The 21467-nt window shown below is 37.5% G+C and overlaps 1 protein-coding gene across 1 annotated transcript in view; it reads right to left on the reverse strand.

Moving 5' to 3' along the window:
* LOC150101406 (1-phosphatidylinositol 4,5-bisphosphate phosphodiesterase-like) overlaps window positions 1–21467 on the reverse strand; it is a 675244-nt gene that overhangs the window by 137060 nt on the left and 516717 nt on the right. The window contains exon 22 of the mRNA XM_090400793.1: window positions 15668–15767. Coding sequence (XP_090256919.1) covers window positions 15668–15767 — 100 coding nt within the window. The remainder of the gene's footprint in view (window positions 1–15667; window positions 15768–21467) is intronic.

Here is a 21467-nt window from a genome sequence, read left to right on the forward strand (position 1 = left end):
TGAGCACACCACTGGTAATCCTCCTTTATTTGAAATGCTACCCCATCATACGTAACTTGCTGATATCATTCAGAGAGCCATCCATCTAACCAATATGCTACTATTCCCATCCTCTGCAGCTTGTACATGAACTTATTATGTGGTGATCTATTAAGACACTTTTGCAAAGTCCAAGAATATCACTGTATATGATTCTCCCTTATCTAACACGCTCATTATCTAATAAAATGTAAGTCAATTGCTAAAACAAGATCTACCCTTTACAAATCCAGGATGACCATCATACAGAATACTATGTCCACCAACCCAATCCTGTATTCTATTCCTAACGAATCTCTCCAACACCTTGACTACAACTACACTTATACAGATATCATTTTAGGACTTCTGTCCTAAAATGATGCATGTAGAGTGGTACCATTTTTTGGACTTGTTTCAATTTCTTAGGAACCTTACCTGCTGCATGACTTTCATTAAATAACCAGGTCAAAGGCATAGCTAACCGCTGTGCATTCCTTAAAAAAACTGTCGTGCATTCCTTAAAAATACATGGTGATATGACATCCATTCCTACAGCCTTATTAACATCTAACCCAATCAACAACTAGCACACCTCTGATTCTTTCACTTCTAATCTCCTAATACTTGCATTCCTTCCTTCTACATCATCATTTACACCAGTATGATATACACTTGTCTAGAGACTGTTTATTTTATTTCATCTCTATAAAGAGATTTTTATACTTTGAGTGTTTAGTATTTACACAAGGGTTCAATTCCAATTGGTGCAATGGCTTTTTATTGTTTCTTTTAGAATCTGGAAAATCACTGCCTCAAGACCAAATACAAAAAAATACACATTTAATGAAACTAAAACATTACATACATTTAAATTAACTGGATCCAAGGCCTTCTAAAATAAATCTACCTTTAGAGATTTTCTTATCCAAAAATATTAAAATCATTCATTCTCCGACTCATTCTATTACTGGATTGTTTAATATACGTAGGCTGTTCAATAAGTAATAAGACTATATTTATACAGAAAACAGATTACCTTTAATCGTCATCATTTACATGGTCTTTTTCGAAGTAATTACTATGAGACGCAATGCATTTGTCCCAACGGTGCGTCCACTTCTTAAACACATGTGAGAGTCCGTTTTTTGAGAGTTCTTTCAAAACTGCCTCCGCAGCTTTTACACATGCTTTGTTGCTTTCGAAATGGCAGCCTCTTAGTGGTTTCTTGAGCTGAGGAAACAGCCAGAAATCGCACGGTGCGAGATCAGGACTGTATGGAGGGTGTGGTAGGATATCTGTGTTGTTCTTCTGCAAAACGTCCACTACACAACCAGCAATATGTGGCTTTGCATTATCGTGGTGCAATAAGAAGCCATTCTTCAGCAATGGATGCTTCCTTTTGACGTGCTTGATGATAATCGCTGCTGTGTTGATCATTGTCTTTGTGATGGACATTGAAGGTCTTCCCTCACGTTCAAGATCTTCCACATTTTGCCTTCCTTCCTTGATAGTTTTATGCCAGCGAAAAACACTTGCCCTCGATATTGCTTCATCGTGGAAAGCTTCGCGTATCATGTTAAAAGTGTCCGATGCCGATTTTTGCAAATGCACACAAAATTTAATCGCATAACGCTGTTCCAAGGAGGCTTCCATTTCGAAGACTGGTTGCACCTCATAGGCATGCCGATGAGCACTTGCGCTTAGTCACGTGACACTCTGGCACATCAGCCCGTATACGCCATCTATGAACCTCTTTTGTTAATACATACAGCAACATTTCTTTATTCCACAGAAATTAATATTGTAATGAGTGGTTTCGCCACAATAAAATTAGTCTTATTACTTATTGAACAGCCCACGTATGTTTAATATATACTTATAAGACTAAATGCCTTGTTTTCACAATAACAAAATATTCATCAGTCAGTTTCTTTGTTAGACCCTTTCTGAAAATATAAAATGTTTTTCTTCTTTTCAAAAGGAAGATAAAAATGGATCTCCCTTATGCAGCATACAATATTATTCCTCTTATCTTACTGAAGTATACATATTTCTCACCTCTGGCAGTTCTATTTGATGCACAATTTACCAATTTTTGTACCAGAGAAATAATTTTCTTCTACTACTTCATAAACAAGATATCTAAGTTGAACTCTTCATGTTAAGCCCCTTTACAGTTTCAGATTTTACCAAGTGCTTTTTCCATAGTAATCTGATGTCCTTAAGACAGAAGATGAAACTTTTCATTCAGCATTTCCTCAAACATTCAATTAGAATGTCGACTGAAATATCTTCTTTTATTTATTAAATACTTGTTGACAGTCTCAACTCCTCTAGTTTAAAGACTCGCAGTTATATATTTCCTTTTCGGAACCTTCTATTAATATTCTCTCGACTGTCAAGTAATGCTTAAAAACTTCCTAAGAAAATTCTCTGGTTGTCGTTCTCAAATTTCCATTAGCCCTCTCTTATTTTTCTCATTACCCTGATACCGAATGCTCTCTCTGTTCAGCTGTCAATCACACATCAATCTCCTCTGTGAGCATATGCACTTCATGTAAATAGCAAGTGAGAAGTGCTACATATTTATGCTCATTTACAAAACACAACAAATATCTCAACACTGCACTTAACTTTAAATGACAATAAAAAAAAAGACTTGAATTATTACAGATTATCAGAAACTAGTAAGTGTATCAGTTTCAAATGGTTTATATTCCATTTTGACAATAACAATATCAATAACGGGCACATCACAAGTGCCGATATATGTGTTATGAAACCAAAACTAATAATATACTAACAGAGAAATAATTGTAAAAAGATTCATAATTATAAATTATGATTATTTTTACACACTGATCAGGGGCTCATTCAATAATTCCACCAAATCCATTGCAATGCTGGTGTTTAGGCTTATGCATTGATTCTTCAGCATCTTATTAAGGAAATTAACAATGTAGACTAGATAATAACTAAAAATATTTAATTACTACTTCTTATATTTTGCTGAAGTTAAATCGACATCTTCACAGATTAATAAACTGGTAATAAACATGTGCATACGGCACACTTCAGTGACAAAGATGGAGCAAGCCTAATGGCTTTGGTTGGGTGTTCTTGGTGGGGGGGAATGACTGCCTGCTGTTGAGAGTTTCTCATATGAGAAGCACTTTGACACAACAATATATGTCTGGGGGTTGGATAGTTGGTAAGAGCTGCAGCAGATTCAAGGAAAAGCTTCTCGAATTTAAATTTTCTTTGGTGGAGTAAGGTGGCTTTTTTCCAACAGATCCCGTGCTGGCTATCCAGGGCATGGTCTGCTAATCCTGAGCAGCTATAGTGGTGGAAACAGATGTAATCCTGGTGCTCCAATATAGGAACATTGGCTGTCCTGCCTGTTTTTCCATATCTATGAATGATTGCATATGCAGGATAGCTGGCACACTCCAGGTAAATCCAGTAGTTGTAGTTACTCTTTGGGAGAAATAGATAAAGGTTGCTATCTGAAGGAAGGAAGAGTATTATGGAGGGATGTGGACATAAGAAACAGATGGAAAATATACTTTGAGAGACTTTTGAATGAGAAAAATGCAAGGACTCACAGAGGAGATGGTGCAGAACATCAGTAGAGTGGAAGTGACGGAGGCCATGAAGAGGATGAGGAATGGAAAATCGGTGGGCGCCGACAAAATTCCAGTGGAGGCATGGAAGGCACTAGGGGAAGAGGGAATTGACCTGCTGTGGGACCTGTTCATGAAAGTTTGCCAACAGGAAAATATACCCAAGGAATGGAGGAACAGAGGGAGAGTACTCTTGTCCCCATCTACAAGGGTAAAGGGGATGCACAAGACTGTAAAAATTACAGAGGAATAAAGCTGATGTCCCACACAATGAAAATCCTAGAAAGGATTTTTATTGTGTGGGACATCAAGAAAGGGTTCTTGATAGTAGATTGAGAAAGGAGTTGGAGATTGCAAAGGAACAATTTGGCTTCATGCCTGGTAGATCAACAACAGATGCTATCTTTGGGTTATGGCAGATGATGGAAAAGTATCGAGAGAAACAAAGGGAGCAAATCTGGCATTTATTGATCTGGAGAAAGCATACGATAGAGTGCCAAGGCAAGAAGTCTGGAGGTGTCTGAGGGAGAAGAAGATGCCAGAGAAATATGTCAGGTTGTTGTGGGAAATGTGAAGACAAGTGTTCGGATCTGTCTGGAGAAAGTTTTCAAGTAACAGTTGGCTTGCATCAAAGGTCAGCATTAAGTCCGTTTCTGTTTAATATTGTGATGGAGGTGGTAATAGAAGAGGTGAGAGAAGATGCACCTTGGACAATGTTGTATGCAGATGACATCTTGCTGTGTGCAGATTCAAGAGAAGAAGCGGGAACTAAACTGGAAAGGTGGAGAAAAGTACTGGAAGAGAGACGTATGAGACTGAGCAGAAGTAAGACAGAGTATATGTGTTGCACAGCGGGCGGCGGACAGGAGACAGATCTGGAGCTGGAAGGAAATGTCATCAGGAAGGTGAGAGACTTTAGATACTTAGGTTCAACAGTGGAAGAAGATAGAGGAGCTCAGAAGGAAGTGGGATGCAGGATACAAGTGGACTGGAGGAACTGGAGGGAGATGGCTGGAGTGTTATGCGATAAGAGGGTGCCGATCAATCTGAAAGGCAAAATCTATAGGACAGTAGTGAGGCCAGCTATGACATATGCTATGGAAACTGTGGCCCTGAGGAAAAATAACATCAGCAGGATGGAAGTTGCAGAGATAAGAATGCTTAGGTGGATGTGCGGTGTAACCAGAAATGATCGTATGAGAAATGACTATGTCAGAGGAACAGTGAAAGTTATGAACTTAGGAGCAAAAATACAGGAGATGATTTGGTCATGTGATGAGGAGGGAGGACGAATATGTAGGAAGACGGGTCATGCAGATGGATGTGCAAGGAAGGCGGAAGCGTGGACGGCGAAAGAAGAGATGGAGGGAGCTGGTAGAAGAGGACTTGAGGATGAAGAACTTGGATGCGGTGACACCCCAAGACAGGAAGGTGTGGAGGAGACTCATTATCAACAGTGACCCCACTTAAGTGGGAGAAGCTGCAGAAGAAGAAGAAGAAGATAAAGGTTGCTATCTTGTTGTGCAGTTTATAAGTGGTCACAAGATTGTGCTTTTTTAATATCTTGGCTAACTTTTCTGAGACATCACAAACAGATTACAGCAAATCCATCAGCAATGAAGGGGGAGTCGGTATGTGGTATTAAAATTATTTTATTTGATGGGAGGTGTATCCATTGGCCAAAAAGGTGTTTTTTAGGTGGGTGAGTTCTGTGTTGAGTGCAATGTTATCTGAGCCAATTAATTTTGCCAGGTGGACTAAGTAAGCCATCAATATTAGGCCTTATGTAGCCAACAGGCTATCACGGTGAAACTGCCTGAAAGCAACCTGCCCAACAGAGAATATAAAACCCTTCTACATCTCAGAAATAACAAAAAATAATAATAATCCTGAAAGGGGACAAGGACAATGCTACTGTCATTTTAAACTATATAGATTACAATAAAAAACAAATGGCCACCCATCTTAAAGACAGATACACCTAGTGCCAACTAAATTATGATCTCCACCCACACACACGGATCACAATCATCCATAGACTGCTAAAAATGTCACTTCCTGGCCAGCAGATTGTGACCAAAAAACTAAAAACCCTAAAATTCCAGTCCCTCCCCTTGTATTTATGGACTTCCAAAAATCCATAAAGAAGATGTACCTCTACGCTCAATTGTTGATGGTACATACTCACTCACTTAAAAAGTAGCTACACATTTAGCCAAAGTGCTTTCTTGTACCACTGGCAATACCTCATCACATATCAAAAACTCAGCCCATTTTAAATCCAGTATACAAGACATCATTCTCCATAACATTGACTTAATGTCAGTTTTGATGTCTCCTCCTTATTTACAAATGTCCCACTTAAGGAAACCTTGGCTCTTATCGAAGCAGAATTTCTTCCTGATATCTCAACCTGGTTTCAGTTCACTATGAACTTGAGCTATTTTGTTTGGCAAGGAAAATTCTACAAACGAACAGAGGTACAATCATGGTTCCCCCTCTTTGGCTAACTTTTTCATGGAGACATTTGAAAAGAAGAATGCCCTAAATTTTTCCCTCTCCCCAAACCCACTATCTGGCCACACTGCGTGGATGATGAGTTTGCAATCCAGCTGCATGACTGGGACACCTTATGCACTGTTCTATCCCATTTGAACAGCAAACATCCAAGGAGCCAGTTCACAACAGAAATAGAAAGTAACAACAATCTGCCCTTCTCAGACACCCCAGTTACAAGATAACCAAATGGATCTCTGACCTTCATAGTCTACATATCCCCCCCCCCCAACACACACACAGGTAAATACATCCATCAACAGTCACATAACCTTTCCCCTCCCAACTCCCAACAATTTGGAACTATAAAAACCCTAGTCCCCCCAGATAAAATTAATTTGCCCAGATAACACTGCACTCAACACAGGACTCGCCCAGATAAAAAACAACTTTTTGGCCAATGGCAACACCTCCCACCAAATAAAAAGAATTTTAATGCCATGTACCAACACTCTCCCCACCCCTTCTTCTAAACATAGATTATAGCAAATCCATCACCAGCGCCTATATTCATGGCCTCTTAGTAAAGGTGGCCAAGATCTTAAAAAAGTACAATCTTGTGACCACTTATAAACCACAAAAAAAGTTAGCAACCCTTATCCGCTCTCCCAAAAACAAGCTACAACCTCTGGATTTAGCCCGAGTGTACCAGATACCTTGCAGCTGAAACTGTTCATGCTATAGACAAACAGGTAGGACAGCCAACATCCGTGTGTATATATATATATATATATATATATATATATCACAGCACCAGGATTGCCAAGCCTCTGTAGCTCAGTCAGTATAGACCAGTGGTTCTTAACCTTTTTACTGGTCTGCACCCCAGTGAACTTCAATTTATATTCTCACCCCCTCCCCCTTGAAAAAATTTGTTTTTTATTTGTTAGAAAATAAAATTTATTGCAAAACAATTTATTGAAAAATACATATACATATATGTATCAACATAAAACCAAAATAACATATCAATTTTTAGTGACTAATTTGTTGCTTTTTCATAATAATATTTTGAAAGCGATGTTCCTTTTTTGAAAGGGCTACACGCATATCATCACTTGCATTTAAGCGATTTCAGGTTTTGGTTTTTATGTGCAAAAGTGATGAAATCCCATTTCGCAAAGACAGGTGGTAGCAAATGGTAGAAGCATCTGCAATGCTGCCTTCGCCAGTTGTGGAAATGGTTCTAACTGAGTACACCAGAATTGTTCTAAATCCAATTTTCGAATTCCATTTGAATACGTGCACTGGCTCGCATTTCAATAAGATCATCTTTTATTAAATTACCATCGTTTATAGAATTAAGATAAAAAAGAAATGGATCCAGTATCCACCTCTGCTCTTTGCCAATATCTCCCGTGGAAAAATATCCATGAAAAGAATCACTCGCTTGTTGCAAATGTATTACAATTTCAGGTAAAATTGTGGTTTTTTTCGTTTTAACAGAACAATTTCATCAAGCAAGGGAAAGTTTGCAAAATTATCATTTCAACTCAACGTATCCAAACTTTTAGTTTTTCAATAAAAGCAAATAATTTTTCACCAGATGTTATTATGTTCTTACCACCTTTGCATCGATATATTTAATTCATTTGGGTGAGTGAAAATATCTGCTAAGAATCGATTACTTCATCTCTTCTTTCAAAGACTCGAACTAAATTACACTTCTGGTTAGTAAGAAACTGAATAATCTCCTCGTGCATTTCAAACCGTGCTAAGCATACGTCCCTTGGAAAGAATCACACTGTGGTTAGCACTGATTTCTTCGCAAAAAGCATGAGAGATACGATGATTAAGCGCCCGTCCTCGAATATAATTTACTATGGTTACCTCTACAGCTAAATTTTTTTTAAAGTTCTCTGGCAAAGTTTTTGATTCAAGTGCATGGCGGTGCAACGTGCAATGTGTTATTGTAACTTGCGGTACTTCTTTTTTGATATAGGCAAAAAAAAAACAGAATTATTGTCTAACATAATAGGTGCACCATCAGTACATATTGAACTAATCACATCCATTAGTATTTGATGTTTAAAGAAAAAAAGTTTTTAATGTGATTAAAAGCATCAGTTCCTTTTGCTGTCAGTTCCAGTTGATCACAAAATAAAAATTCTTCCAAAATTTCGTTTTTCTTTATGTATCGCACAAATACTAATAAATCACTGCAATTATCAACATCATGTGACTCGTGCAATTGAATACACACTTTCAGAGGACTGTTTTTAATATCTTGTACTACTTGCAGTAAAATATCCTAACTGTCTTGAATGCGTGATCGAATCACATCGTTTGATAATGGAATCTGCTGAATTTTCTTACGTGCTTCAGAACCTAATACAATTTTCGCAATTTTCAATGCACATGGTTTCACCAATTCTTCAGCTATTGTATGAGGCTTTTTTTTTTCTTTATGCACAGATATGCCACCTGATAAGAAGTTTCTAACAAAACCTTTTGAACTACCGCAGATTCAAATTTTGTAATCGTATCGCTGCTAACGAATCATGCCTTCTTAGACTTCAAGATGTTAAGTGTATGCCCTGCAGCTTTACTACCATGCTTATTGTTGAAATGTTCTAACAACTTTGACTGTTTAAGATTGGAGTTTGAAAATATTTTGCAACATAAAATGCATTGTGGTCTTTGAGTACTGTCTTTCTCTGTTGCACAAGTAAATCCGTCAGCAACATAATCGCCTTTTTGACATGGCAGGGATTATTACAAATAATAAATTAATATTTACATATTATTTAACTAAGCATTTGGCCATGGTTCCTTAAGAAAATTATAAAATAATGTGTAAACAAAAATAAATTTTAGTTCTTACTAAACTTTTCAAAATTTGAGAGAAAAAATTTAATCAATTATTCTTTACTTACTGATTACTGCTAGTTAAACCAAAAAAAATAGCATTCGTTTGTCACTTGATCAACTTTGTCGACGTTTGTACACAACAAAATGACGTTTCTCATGACAATGGCGAGTGTACATGCAGCAAGTATCCTTGCGTTAGGCTTGGGTGCATGCATGAGAGGCAGTACATTCGGGATATTTTTTGAATATAGTGGTTTTAATTTCTTAAAATATAACAAATAAAAAATATAACTTATATTTAATGGTTCTTGATGAAATAGAATAATTCTGTATGGGTTGAAAGATTATATATCTTAAATATAATTTAGTTTGCATAACTTTTTTCTTCTCGAAAGTAAATGTGATTTAAATAGTCAACATATGATGGAATATTTTCCAGCTTGCACCCCTGGTCAAGAAACACTGGTATAGACGAAGCCCTTTGGTCAGAAAAACCTGGGTTCGATTCTCGTCCATGAAGAGAATCGAACTTTTCTCAATGAACGGTTTCTCAACTCACCCCAATAGGGATGGGGGAGAAAAGGGAGGAATCTCCATACAAATAAATAAAATAAATAAAGCATCAGGATTGCATCCATTTCCCCCACTACGACCACTCAGGATTAGCAGACCATGTCCTGGATACTCAACACAATTCGCTGGAAAAAAGCAACCTTACTCCACTGAAGCAAATTTAAATTCGAGAGGCTTTTTCTCGAATCTGCTGCAGCTCTTACCAATTATTCCAACCTAAACAAAGATAGTTGTATCAAACTGCCTCTCATGTGGGAAACCCTCATCGGCAGACAGTCAGCCCAACAGTGAAGAATGCCCCACCAAACCCAACAGGTGGCATAATTATAGGACTTTAGGTCTTCCTGTATCTCTCCTATTGCATCTTTGTTACTGAAGTGTGTCTGCATGCACATGTTCAATACCAGTGTATTAATCTCTGAAGATGTTGATTTAACTTCAGCAAAATATAGGAATAATAATTATTTTTCCTCTTGCCTGTCATATAGTGGAAGAATTCCTTTGAATTAACCTTGGCCTAACTGGCCAATCTGCTCTCATTCTGTAGCTTTTTTTTTCTTTTCTTTACCATGCACTTCACCTTCCTAGCTGTACTTTATATTCTTCATAGATTTGATTGCCACCGCCTGTCTTGAACCTCCTCCATAACATTTTTTCCCCCAACACTGCTTGTTTAATTTCACTGTTCATCCATTTTACTCCTACTCCATTTACTCGCTTAACCCTTGGTACGTAGTTATTCATTGCGTCTGTCAGATACTGCTTTATGAATTCCCATGAAAAATAAAAATCTTTTCTGCACAGCTCATCTATCCAATGTATCGATGATAGAGACTGCAGAGTTTCCATAATCACGCACCTTATAATTCCACATATATCCTTTTTTATTAGAAGTAGCCTTTTCTTGTTTCACCACTTTCCAAATAAGTACCTCATGATCAATCTCACCAACTGGCAGCAATGTTAATACCTCGTTAAGAACTACATCTTGTAAAGTTAGCACCAAATCCAAAACACTAAAGACTCTAATTGCTTCAGTCACATGCTTCTTAAGACATTTTATCCCTCAGAAATTCCACAAACTCACTCTCCTTGTTCCTGTACACTCTCCTCTCCTTCCATTCTATATTCTTGTAATTAAAGTCTCCCATCAGGATCACCTTCTTTTTACATGCCCAAAAAATTTGTATAAGCATTTCACAATCAGTATTCTCTACATTTCCTGGCCGATAGCAACATCCTAACAGATATACTAGCCTGTTAACTTCACCTTCACACCACAGATTTAAAATCTGTACTTGTACTATCAACTTCCATACTTTGAGGACACAGTTCCTCTGCAATCATTCACAGTGCTCCCCCTCTCCTACTGTTTTCACCTTCTTATCCTTTCAGAAAAACTGCATATACTTCCATGTCTATTCTTGAAATCACATCATCCTCAGACAACCAAGTTTCATTTTATCTTTGGATATATTGACTTAATCAATGCAACAAACTCTTATTTCAAATACTCCTTACATTTGTATAACAAACATAAAATCCCCTGCATCTCTGAGACCATTCTACTAGTGCCAACATTCTCTACTCAAGCTGCTATACCACACCCCCTCTTTCAGTCTGACCCCCCCCACTTCCTTGATCCTGACTCTGATTGCCATTCATACCTGTCTCATCCTCACCTGTATGCATTTCATAACCTTTGCTCTGCCAGAACCAAATCTTCAACTTTGTATCTATCTTTGTCCTGTCATACAATCTGTTTAGCTGTGCTATCCTGCTTCACAAGTACATTATGATCACTAGCTACATTAACTTCTTGATTCTGTGCCTTCTCAGCAAACAATAGCCTTTATAAATGCCCAACACCAAACCTAATGAAATGTAATCCATCAACTTTAAACCATTCCAACTTTCCTTCAAATTCACTGCACAGATAGGTAGTGGCCCTTCCCTTAATGCATAACATTAGACATATCTGCAAGGAGATGTGTTTTGCATTATAGGAGATCCTGAGATAGGAGTGTTGGTAGCTTTCTCCACCTTTGCAAGGAGTCGCCCTGGTGTTGTACCGCCTTACCCCAGTCCTGAAGATACTTTCAGGAGCAAATTTTGTTTTCTCACACTTGGATAAAGGATTAAACTAAATTTATTATATTCTAACCAAGTGAAAAATAAACTTTCAACATCACTCCACAGATTTACAAACTGAACCCCCTGCCTCGTGCAACTCAGCCATCTTGCTGTTCATTATCTCTGCTCTCCTCAACTCACTATTGTCATATCTTGGCAAAATGCTAATGACTTTTCCAACAACACTATTATCATTTACCTACTACTAAGTCATTTGTACCCACAACTACAACAAATTCTGATCCTTGCGCTTTCCTTCTCTGCAAAACATTGGTTATTATGGATGTTTTGTAAATGCCTTTACTTAGTAGATTGATTTTATGGACCACCACCATAGTTATTAGAGGGTTGAAGTAGTTAGAAAAGTTCCATGTTTGGTCTCTGGAGAGAGAGATTTCCGGATTATCTACTCTTGGTTTATAAACAGTGCTAATAATAATGTACTGCCTGAATTTGAATATATAGATTTAATTAGGTCAATGCTCAGATGACCTGAACTTGTACAAATTGGGGAAGAAGTAATCAGAAGGACTGTAGAGCAGGCTGGCAGAGAACAGGAACTTTAGCTCATGTTGCTCAATGTTGTTATCGCACCTGACATATTGCATTATGTTTTCTGTACATGTCAGAAAACATAATGCAATAATAAGAGTTACAGAAAATAAGTTGAAGAATGAAGGTTGAATAACAGCAGCAGAACCCTATTCTAGGACTAATATTGGATTGAAGAAGTCTGATCTTGTAGTAAAGAGAGGAGATGAGTTAGTCATTATTGACATATAAGCTGTGAGAGCTGGGAGACCACTCATTATCCATGATCACGAGAAAGCTGTCTATACCATGCTGAAAAAGACTTTGTGCACCTACTCAAGATGAACACTACATGATTCCAAAATTTACCTCTGCAACTGTACCCTTTAAAGGTGTATACTGTCAGCAAAGTTATACAGACTTAGTAAGCTTTGCACTCTCTGGCTGATTTCAAGATATTCTCTCTCTGTATATCTTCTAAGGCACAATGGAAGCATGGAGGACTTACCAGAGAATGACTTCTTGAATCACCTGGTCTAGAGTTGGATTCACAAGATATTGTTGGGGGATTAGGCCTCTTCAGGTGTTACAAGTGAGACCATAGTATGGTCTCATTTATAAGACTATAGTATGTAGCACAGCTCTTTTTTTCCAGTACAAAGTTAAGAAAATAAAACTTTTCAACCTTTCATGGATGAGATTTGCAAACACATGCCATCACACACTACATATATTTTCACTCAAAAAAAAAAAAATGTATATATATATATATACACACACACACTACATATATTTTGACTCCCTTTATACAATTTAATACTATCTTATTATGAAAACGGCTTCATGTTCATGATATGCATACTACATTTTTGAAGAACACTCCTTAAAATAGTTAAACATTTTTAAATATACCAACTTCATGTTAAAGCTTTTACAAGGGGATGGTAGCAGCAACTGTATAAACAATATTGAAGGAAAAATGAAAGAGTGAAAAGAAGAACCTAACCTAACCTTGGAGTCTCAGTGGCAAACTGAACAAAACATTGACTGATTCAGTTAGGGAGATATGTGGTAAAGCTGTATGATGATAATAAAATAAGAACTCAATGGTTCTTATTTTATTAAAGAAGCATTTAAAGAAATATTTTATTATTTTATTAAAGAGGTTAAAGAAGCAGTCCAGGAAAAGAAGAAACCATACTGAAAGGTCCTAGAAAGTAAGTTGGTAAATTCTCTAAGAGAATATAGAGAAAAATATAAGAGAGCTAGGTTAAAAGCAGCTAAACAAAAGTCACTGGAAGACTTTGGTATGAATATTGACTTACCAAAAATAGGAAATAAAAACCTAGGAATGAAGAGATACAGTACAAGGAATCAGGGATGATTCCTTATACTGTATCTTGATAATGGTAACATAAAAACTGAAACTAAAAATATTCTGGATATCTGGAGTAATTTCTTTGAAAGGCTGTTAAATGAAACAAGCAGTGACAGAACAGTAGTACAAAATATTTAAGAGGAATGTAAACAGGGGCACATATCAATATTTGAGATAGATAAAACCTTTTCAAAGCCTGAGATGTGAAAAGGCAGCTGGAGTAAATGATATTCAATCAGCAATGCTCAAATATGGAGGTATAAAGGTTTCATAGTTGCTACACTAATAATCCAAAAGTCATAAGGTCGAATTCTGAATGATTGGAGTATTAATCTACTATAAAAAAAAGAGAAATAAAACTGAATGGAAGAATTACAGTGGAATTTCTTTACTATATATTTCAGATAAGATTTACATAAGCATACTTGAAAGGAGACTAAAGAAAATTATAGAAGGGAAACTTGAAAAGAAACAAGCTGGATTCAGGCCAATTGGAGGCTGTCAGAAATATTCTCTCTAATTTTTGTTGCCTCATGTGTGCATAAAAAACATTTTGTGCACAAGTTTCCAGTCTCAGACTAAATATGTGTGCTAATGTAATATTTCTCACATTAATGTTGCCCATTTTTTATCTAGCTAAAACCTATAAAACTGTGACTACTAAATTAGTTCACTTAAATATTCAGTTGTTTGCAGATGATGTGAAGTTGGGAAGGGTTATTAGTAATAGTGCAGATGTGGCAGCCCTGCAAGAGAATTTGAATAAACTAGACAGATGAGTGAATGAATGGAGTATCGGTTTAATGCAGCAAAATGTAAAGAGTTGAAGTTTGGGATACATCGATGGGAGGCGGCATACTCGACTGGAGGGGCTGTACTTTCAGAAGTAAGGGAGATAAGAGATCTGGGGAGTGATGATTAATACAAAACTCTATTAATCATCATCATGATTAATACTTTTCTATTAATTATGGTGATTAATAGAAAACTGAAATTCAGGGAACATATTGCAAAGGTGGTGAAGGTTCCACTTCCAAACCTTTCATTCAGCTGGCTATCTTCATATGTTCTCATAAAGATCTGCATCCTCTTGAACAACTAGAGTATATAAAGTTCCTCATGTCTGCGGTTTGACCTACTTTGGACAGTCTGGTAGATCAGTTAACATCAGCCTTGAAGAACACAAAAATTACATCTGCAATCAATTATATTAGTTAGGATTGGCAGAACATGCTCTGGATACTTCATCACATAGGATCAGATGGAGGGAAAAATCTTTATTGCATAAAAGTCACTATAGGTCTGAGAGACTATTTTTTAGAACTGGCTTCAGCAACAAAGCACCCCCCTAACCTCAACAAGTATGGGTGAATTAATTTACCAAAGATCTGGGAGATAATCATTTTAAGACCTGATAGCCTGTCTTCTCTAAATTAACTTTGTGGTTATCCAATCCATTGAGGGCACCATGTAAGTACATTAATTCTGTTGTCAGTTACAATTTAATCTGTTTTCCTCAATTATGTAGTTTAGTAGTGTGTGCTTATCACAGTTCTAATTGCTCTAATGATGCTGGTTAGAAAACAAGTGAAATATTAATGAGTTTAATAAATATGTTTTTTCCTCTTTTTGTGTCGTTTATAATGTAAAACATTATTATGAATCATCAACAACATCTATGCCTTTCTAGTCATCATGTGGTCCTTCAGTCCATGGACTAGCTGGCTGTAGCACACCATTCTTCCTGCCATTTGTTCCTCTCTTTGGCAATTCTCTTTATTTCTCCATATCTTCTTGTTCCTGAATCTTCACAGAGTTGTTTGATGAAGTTCATTCTTGGTCTTCCCCTCATTCTTTTATTGAGGATTTTCCCCTCTATCACTGTTTTGAGGAAATTGTTACTCCATTAATGCCTTTCTATACATATTAAATATTTAATATTCATCATGTATTTGTCTCTCACTATTTAAGGATTCTTCTTGTGTATTTAATTGGCACTATCCATTTGTATTAATGAAAATAAATAAATTTAATAACCTACCTGCTTGCAAACCATCCATGGGCAATATTCGCTGCCCAAGCATTTTACTGTTTTCATCATAAACAGCAATCCTAATTACTGCTAAATCTGGGAGAACCACCTATAATAAAGACATCAAATTCTTTTTTTAAAGAGAGTTATAAATCTGCATTAAATTCAAATGTTGATCATATGCATTAACTTACAATACAAAATATTCCTACTCATTCTATGCTGAGACACAAATGAGAATCCATTTATTCCCAAATTTAAGACCTGCATTTACCAAATGACATTATAATTTTATCAGCTTTTACTGCAAACAGATGGATAAAAGCTTAAGCGATATCACATAATCTATAGATAATCTGTATGGGTATATGGAGTGGTAGCCTTAGTATTGATGTCAGCCATTGATCTCAGGGTCAGGATATTGGGCTCTGGTCCTTGCATACATTCAACTCTCACTTATGGCTCCAAGAAAATGGTAGTGCATACCAGCGGCCACATCCTGGTAAACTGTCTTGGCTGGCAGGCTAAAGTAAGTGAGGGTCTCAATATAGAATGCTGTAAACAGAGAATGTCAACCTTTATGAGCAGGAGGTCTGGAATGGCCAAAATGGCAGAAGAATCAACATTGACTGATCAATGACCATCAAGAGCATGACAGCAAGATGTACAGCACATCGAGGGCACACTCCTGACATCTAAGGGATTCGTGACTAGTCATCATGGAAGAGATTGGAGCCCACCATGTATTTATCCATAGTGAACCATGAAACACACCATGTCACAATATGAAGTTAGAGATGTGGTTGAGACCCCCTGAAACATTCACCTCTTATAGCTACAGGAAAGAAGAACTTGAAACCGGGAATTGTAAGACAAGAACTATTAAGGTAATGAAACACACAACTTTAGTATGAAGATGGCATCCGAAACCTTCTGGGGAGGATATTCTCAGGTGTCCCTTGTCTGAAAACCAGGAGCAATCTCTTGAAAATTGTAACATCAAACGTCAGGACACTATGAGGCGGGTTGACATTAGACAAATTAATCCAGGAATTAGAAGTGATGAAGGCTGATATTGCAGGTATCAGTGAAGTGAGGTGAACAGATACAGGCATAATATGAAGAAAAATCACACTATAATCTACTTTGGCAGTGACTTACACCTTAATGAAGTAGCACTTGTCCTAAGTAATGAAACTGCAAAATCTCTACATGGATATTGGCCTATAAATGACAGAATCATAACAGCCAAAATAACTGCACAACCATTCAACTTGTATAATATCCAAGAATATGAACCAACCCAGGACCACCCAGATGTAGAGTTGGGACAATTTTATGAAGACATCCAAACTGCAATCTCTAGTGCTAAGTCAGATGATATTATTATAATAATGGGCAACCTAAATGCAAAAGTAGGTTCAGAAAAAATCTCATTTTGCATGTGAGGGTCTGTTAAACCAAGGGCTTGGATCAGAAATGAAAGAGGTGAAAGATTAATTCAATTCTGTGAAACCAATGACCTAATAATTGGCAACACACTATTTAAACATCCTCCAGGAAGAATATATACATGGAAAAGCCCTGGGGACATCTATAGAAACCAAATTGACTGTATAATTATTATTACTATTATTACGGGCAACTCCAGGGAGTCATTAGACTCATCGAGGGAGGCCCCAAATCATATTCATCACAACTATTTGACATTCATACAGTATCTATCATACCTCGCCTTAAACTCATTCACTGTCACAGCATCCACCACAGACTCAGGGAGCGCATTCCACTCATTCACTACTCTAAAAGTAAAGAACCCAGCTCTAACACCTTTACTAACCACACTTTTGCCCAGTTTCCATGGATGTCCCCTAGTCCTCCCACAACCAGCCCTGTTCTCAAAAATATCTTCTGAATTAATTTTATAGAAACCCTTCAGTAATTTGAATGTCTCAATCATATCTCCCCTCCTCCGCCTATCAACCAATTTTTGCAACCCACAAATCCTCAACCTGTTCTCATACGGTTCATTCCACAGACCTGCTATCATCTTGGTCACTCGCCTCTGGATCCTCTCCACCTCCTCCCCATCAAGAAGAAACCTAGGTGACCAAATCTGAGCACAGTAGTCTAGATGGGGTCTTATCAAGGCTCAATACAGAGGAACAATAACCTGCTTGTCTCTGCTTGTCAACATATTCTTCAGCAACCAAGTGATTTGATGAGCTGTTTTGGTCACTTTTGCAATGTGTCCCCTAAAATTCAATTCCTTATCTACCAACACTCCTAAATCTCGTGCCTCATCAATTTCCTGGAGCACGGTTCCACCAATGCAGTAAGCTGCCGCCAATCTTTTCACCCCAAAATGCATAACCTTACATTTTGCCACATTAAACTGACATCCATTCTCCTTAGCCCAGACCTCCAATCTATCCAAATCATCCTGCAAAATTTTGACGTCATCTGCATTCACTATTGCCCTACCCAACTTCGCATCATCCGCAAACAAAGGAATTGTTCCTCTCAGATCATTTCCTATATCATTTATGAACAAATTAAACAGCAGTGGTCCAAGAACAGATCCTTGTGGCACACCACTAGTCACAGGCCGTCTTGTGGACTCTACTCCCGAGTAAACCACTCTCTGATATCTCTCCGTCAACCACCCTCCTATCCATCTCACCAACCCTATGTCCATTCCCATATGCTGCAATTTACTGATTAGAATTCCATGTGGAATCCTGTCAAAGGCCTTGGCAAGGTCCAGTAGAATCACCGTAAACCCCTTACCCTTATCCAGTTCAGCCGTCACTGTGTTATAATACGTGAGCAAGTTACTGAGGCATGACCTACCCTTCACAAAACCATGCTGTCCCCGATACAGTATCCCATTTTCTTCTATCCAATCTTGTATTTTCCTCTTGACTATTTTCTCTAAGACCTTGACAATGATTCCTGATATGCTAATCGGTCGGTAATTTACAACAGCAGTCTTGGAACCACTTTTATGCAGTGGAACTATTTTCCCCTCTTTCCACCCGCTCGGGACTAACCCAGACCCGAGACTCAAATTAAACAAAATGGTCAAGGGTACTGACAATTCTTTAGCTGCTTCTCGTACAACACGAGCTGGTATACCATCCAATCCCACAGATGTATTGACATTGAGGTTATGCAATAGACTACTCACCTCCACTTCATTAACCACAATTCCCGTATAATCTACTGGTTTATTCGTTTCTGCAATGTCACCACCTGGATGATATACTTTTGCAAAGTGCTCACTCAGTAACTCAACTATCTCAACTGATTCAGTTACCTCCCTACCATTGGCATTCTTTAAAATCAATCTGCCATGTACATTTTTCCTTTTACTTGCTACATATCTAAAAAACTGTTTAGGATTCTCTTTAGCCTGCATGGCCAATGTTCTTTCGTAATCCTTTTTTGCTTTTCTTACCACACTCGTCACCCTTCTGGCCTGCGCTTTATACCGTTCATGTGCCTGCCGGTCACCCTTCTCCTTAAATTCCCTCCATAGTTGTTTCTTTTTTTGCAACTCAAGCTTAATGGTGTTATTCATCCATTTAACCCCTACTTGATTTATTATTCGGACTCTAGGTATACAGTCAGCCATTGCTTCATGCAAGCACTTCTTAACTACCTCCCATGCACTATCAACTTCTAGTCCTTGCAGTTGTACATGCCATGGCACTGAACCAATCAAACTCCTAAGCTTGTCATACTTTCCAGCCCGATAATTCCACATGTACCCTGTCTTAATTGAAAATTCTACACCTTTAGCCACCTCCCAAGTTAAGACCCTATGATCACTCTCACCGATTGGTGGCAATGTGGTCATATTTGTTACAGTCAAATCCTCAGATGTAATTACTAGGTCAAGAACTCTCTGACCCCTAGTATTTTCCATTACATGCTGTCGCAGATAGTTATCCCTTAATAACCGCATAAAATCCAGTTCCTTCCTCCCGTGTGTCCTCTCCTCACTCCAATCAATGCGACCATAGTTGAAATCTCCCATAATAATCACCCTCCTTCCACCCATTTCTTCTATTTGCTTGTGCATACTGTCACCACCATCTTTTCCATCACCTGGGCTATAGCAGCACCCAATTGTATATTTAGTTCTGCTAGCCACAATCTCACACCAAATGGCCTCAAATGTGCTCTTTTCTCTATCCTGCAATTCAACTTCTATTCTCCTTGGCTGGAGTTCATCAGCTATCATCAACAATACTCCTCCCCCCGTTTTATTCTCTCTGTCATTCCTGAACACACTATACCCATCACATTCATCCCACTAGTTATATAATCTACAGTCAGCCATGTTTCACTAATACCTATAACCTGTGGTCTGGAAGTGCCAACCATGGCCAAAAACTCTTCCTTCTTGTTCCTAATACTCCTAGTATTAGTGTACAATAATAATAATAATAAGCAAAAGATTCCGAAATGCAATAACACAAACAAAAACATACCCTGGAGCAGACATCGGATCACAGCCCAATGATTGCAAAAATCAAAATAAAACTTACGATACCAAGGCAACCATTCATAAGAGAAACTTATAATTCAGACTCACTTAACAACCAAGAAGTTAAAGACTGCTTTATAAAAGAATTCACAAAATCCCTGGAAAATGTAGGTACAAGAGAAGGTATTTTCAATGTCAGAACCATCACAGAAAGATATCTTGAAAAACAAAAAGATGTGTACCTCTGCTTCATAGATTACAAAAAGGCATTTGACAGTGTTCAACATGAGCAATTAATTGAAATCCTTTCAAAAATAGGCATGGACGGAAAAGACATTAGGCTAATAACTAATCTTTACTGGGAACAGACTGCATCTTTGAGAATAAATAGAGAGACCTCAGAAGGGAGTTCAGAAAGGTGTGAGACAAGGCTGTGTCTTGTCTCTGATTCATTTTAACCTGTACACAGAAGAAATATTTAATAAAATTAGTAACCTCAAAGGAATCACTGTAAGGGGGCAGAAATATTAATAACCTAAGATATGCAGATGGCATGGTTCTTCTGGCTGAAAACAAATATAACCTCAAAATTCTTATAGATGAAACCCTCAAGTACAGTGAACAGTATGGACTCAGTTTCAACTTTAAAAAGACAAAAATAATAATTTCAGAGAAAGGAAATACAAAAAAATGTGCATCAATATAAAAGGAAATAAATTAGGCCAGGTGCAAACATACACATACCTCGGCACTTGATCACAGACAATAGCAGGACAGAAGATGTTATTAGAAAATGGATTGAAATCGCAAGGTCAACTTTCAACAATATGAAAAATCTACTGACATCTAGAGAATTAATTAAATCTGAAAACAACACTAAGAATCTCCAAATGTTACATACGGTCCACATTATCATACAGAGTAGAGACACAGAAACTCTCCAATCTGAGTGTGAAAAAATTGGAGGCATTTTAAATGTGGATGCTGCGAAGAATTATGAGGATATCATGGCAAGACCAAAAGACAAATGAAGAGGTACTGGAGATGTTAGGTGTAAACAGGAGCCTGATAAAAGAAATTAAAAAGAGAAAAGTCAGCTATTACAGACATATTCTCAGACATAACTGCCTATAAAGGACACTTCTCAAAGGGACTCTTGAGGGAAAGAGAAGGAGAGGAAGACAAAGACTGGAGTGGATGAAAAATATAGAAAACTGGACCTATCTCTCATATGAGCAATGCAGCAGAGAGGCAGAGAATAGGACATGGTGGAGACACATTGTAGTTGATCTCCTGGAGGGAGAAGACATCTGA

Source organism: Typopeltis vanoorti, chromosome 11 (assembly GCF_054136105.1).
Source record: "Typopeltis vanoorti isolate ZY-2024b chromosome 11, IOZ_Tvanoo_1.0, whole genome shotgun sequence".
In the NCBI taxonomy this organism is placed as follows: domain Eukaryota; kingdom Metazoa; phylum Arthropoda; class Arachnida; order Uropygi; family Thelyphonidae; genus Typopeltis; species Typopeltis vanoorti.